Source organism: Mandrillus leucophaeus, unplaced genomic scaffold, assembly GCF_000951045.1.
Source record: "Mandrillus leucophaeus isolate KB7577 unplaced genomic scaffold, Mleu.le_1.0 Scaffold86, whole genome shotgun sequence".
NCBI lineage: Eukaryota > Metazoa > Chordata > Mammalia > Primates > Cercopithecidae > Mandrillus > Mandrillus leucophaeus.
In genome coordinates, this window is record NW_012109363.1 from 4730110 (window position 1) to 4732616 (window position 2507).

The following is a 2507-nucleotide window of genomic DNA, read 5'->3' on the forward strand; positions in this document are numbered from 1 at the left end:
GAGGTCAGGAGATCGAGACCATCCTGGCTAACACAGTGAAACCTCGTCTCTACTAAAAATACAAAAAATTAGCCGGGCGTGGTGGCGGGCACCTGTAGTCCCAGTTACTCGGGAGGCTGAGGCAGGAGAATGGCGTGAACCCGGGAGGCGGAGCTTGCAGTGAGCGGAGATCGCACCACTGCACTCCAGCCTAGGCGACAGAGTGAGTCTCAAAAAAATAAAAATAAAAATAAAATAAAGTTTTTGCTTCAGAACATCTTGTGGAGCTCTTGAAACTTCTGGTGAGGGCATTACCTGTGTGATGTGGGGTGGGAAGTCTTCTTCATTCTATCCACAGAAACCACAGAATGTGGCTTCCACAAGTTGGTTGACCAGGTTGGCTTAGGTGTTATGGTGCCAGCAACATTTCCATGAGCTTTCTTGCTCAGTGCCTCTCTCTGCCCGCCTGCACTTTGTGTCATTTCTAGGCTCCCCATCGTTGCAGACAGATGGAATCGCGGCCACTCCTGTCCCACCTCCACCTCCCCCCAAAAGCAAGCCCTATGAGGGCAGCCAGAGGAACTCCACTGAGGTATGGAAATCACAGCTGGCAACTGTGGCCAGAGAGCGCCACTCCTGGGAAGGCAGCATCAGGTTTTCCCGGCTCTTTAGTGGGCAGGTTTGCTCATAGACCTGTCACTGCAGTTGATCCTTGGCTCGTTCCTGAAACCACAGGAGATAGAGAAGTTTTCAATGGGAAGGACAGACATTCAAGCAGATGATGAAGGTAGAGCAGGTGTTCTCTGTACCTTGTCCTGGGTACCTGTGAAATAAGCCATGAGTTCTAGTTCACCTTTTCAGGGGGGCACGGGCAGGGTCTGGCTCTGTCACCTAGGCTGGAGTGCAATAGTGCGATCATAGCTCACTGCAGCCTTGAACTCCTGGGCTCAAGTGATTCTCCCACCTTGGCCCCTCAGTTAGCTGGGACTACCGGCATGTGCCACCATGCCCAGCTAATTTTTTAATCTTTTGTTGAAATGGAGTCTCTCCGTATTGCCCAGGCTGATCTCAAACTCCTGGCCTCGAGTGATCCCCCCACCTCAGCCTTCCAAAGTGCTGAGATTACAGGTGTGAGCCACTGCCTGCCCCCAGCCCTCTGTTTCACATTTGAAGAGTTTACTTCTGAGTAAAGGACAGTCATTCTGAAATGACTTTAGATGAGTTTCCTTCATTCATTCAGCAAATGACTTCTAAGTGCCTCCTATCTATACGCCAGGAACCCAAGTGTTGGGGATACAGCAGCGAAAGAGAGAGAGAGAGAGAGAGAGAGAGTGTGTGTGTGTGTGTGTGTGTGTGTCTGATCAGCTCACGGGAAACGAGGACAAATCAGTGTAGTTTTCCATTTCACTTTGCAAAGCCTGTGTAGATAAACTCAGATCAATTAGAAGCTAAAGCAGAATATGAGAAATGGGCAGAGAAGGCAGAATTAGGAAGAAAGCTAAGACCTGCTTCTAATTTTGTGTTTCTGCTTCTGCAGCTCGCTCCCCCACTGCCTGCACGAAGAGAAGCCAAAGCACCACCCCCTCCACCTCCAAAGGCTCGGAAGTCTGGCATCCCTACTTCCGAGCCTGGATCCCAGTAAGGATCTTGCCCTCTCTGCAACACCGAGTGCCTTAGACAGCTGCTGCCTGAGAACTGGCCTCCAGCCGATGTCCTCATTCCACGGGGCTCCCTGCTGGCTGCGTTTCCTGATCTGGGATGATGTTTACCAGCTCAAAACCGGTTATGTTCTTCCAAAAGCTTCTCTTTGATAGAAGTTTGAGGCCATGCCACCTCCCTTCCAGTCCACATGAAATTCCAGAATCAGTCACAGCCTCTGAATTTCTCAAAGAAGAGATCACATTCAGCATTGTTAAATGTCAGCCTGTACCGCAGAGACATGATGGTCTGCTCAAGCCTGGACAAGTTCTTCCACATTGATGGTGGAATCTTCTCGGAAGGATTTGTTGCTTTATGAAAAGCTGTGCTGGAGACTTAGGTACTTTTCTCACGTGGACACACCCATCCCATCCCATATCGCATCTTGGAAGAGATGGATATCAAATACACTTTGGTAGCTGAAATAATCTTATCTTTCTGATGTCTATCGTGTCTCCTTTGAGGAAAAGAACACACATTTTTAATGGAGATTGGCTGCTTTCAGGTATGTGTGGCTGTCATTAAAAGAGCATGGACTCAAACGTGAGCCCTGAGTTCTTGTGTCCACCCAACTCCCATCTTCTCGTGGCACAGGAAAGCTGCCGTCTCCCTGTCTCACCACACTCTTGACTAATGACCCTCATGGCACCGCAGTCATTCCTTCCCTATGGACTTCTTTGAAGCTCTTCCTTTTGCACATACGGTTTTTTTGTTTTTTTTTTTTTTTTTTTTTTTTTTTGTTTTTTTTTTTTTTGAGACGGAGTCTCGCTCTGTCGCCCAGGCTGGAGTGCAGTGGCCAGTCTGGATTCAGCAGCTTCTTTTCCAGAACC

At 48.8% G+C, this 2507-nt stretch overlaps 1 protein-coding gene across 1 annotated transcript in view; it reads left to right on the forward strand.

Moving 5' to 3' along the window:
* DOCK5 (dedicator of cytokinesis 5) overlaps positions 1 to 2400 on the forward strand; it is a 175423-nt gene extending 173023 nt beyond the window's left edge. Inside the window, exons 48-49 of the mRNA XM_011968854.1 lie at positions 468 to 571; positions 1517 to 2400. Coding sequence (XP_011824244.1) covers positions 468 to 571; positions 1517 to 1621 — 209 coding nt within the window. The 3' untranslated portion in view covers positions 1622 to 2400. The remainder of the gene's footprint in view (positions 1 to 467; positions 572 to 1516) is intronic.
* The last annotated feature ends 107 nt before the right edge of the window (positions 2401 to 2507 follow it).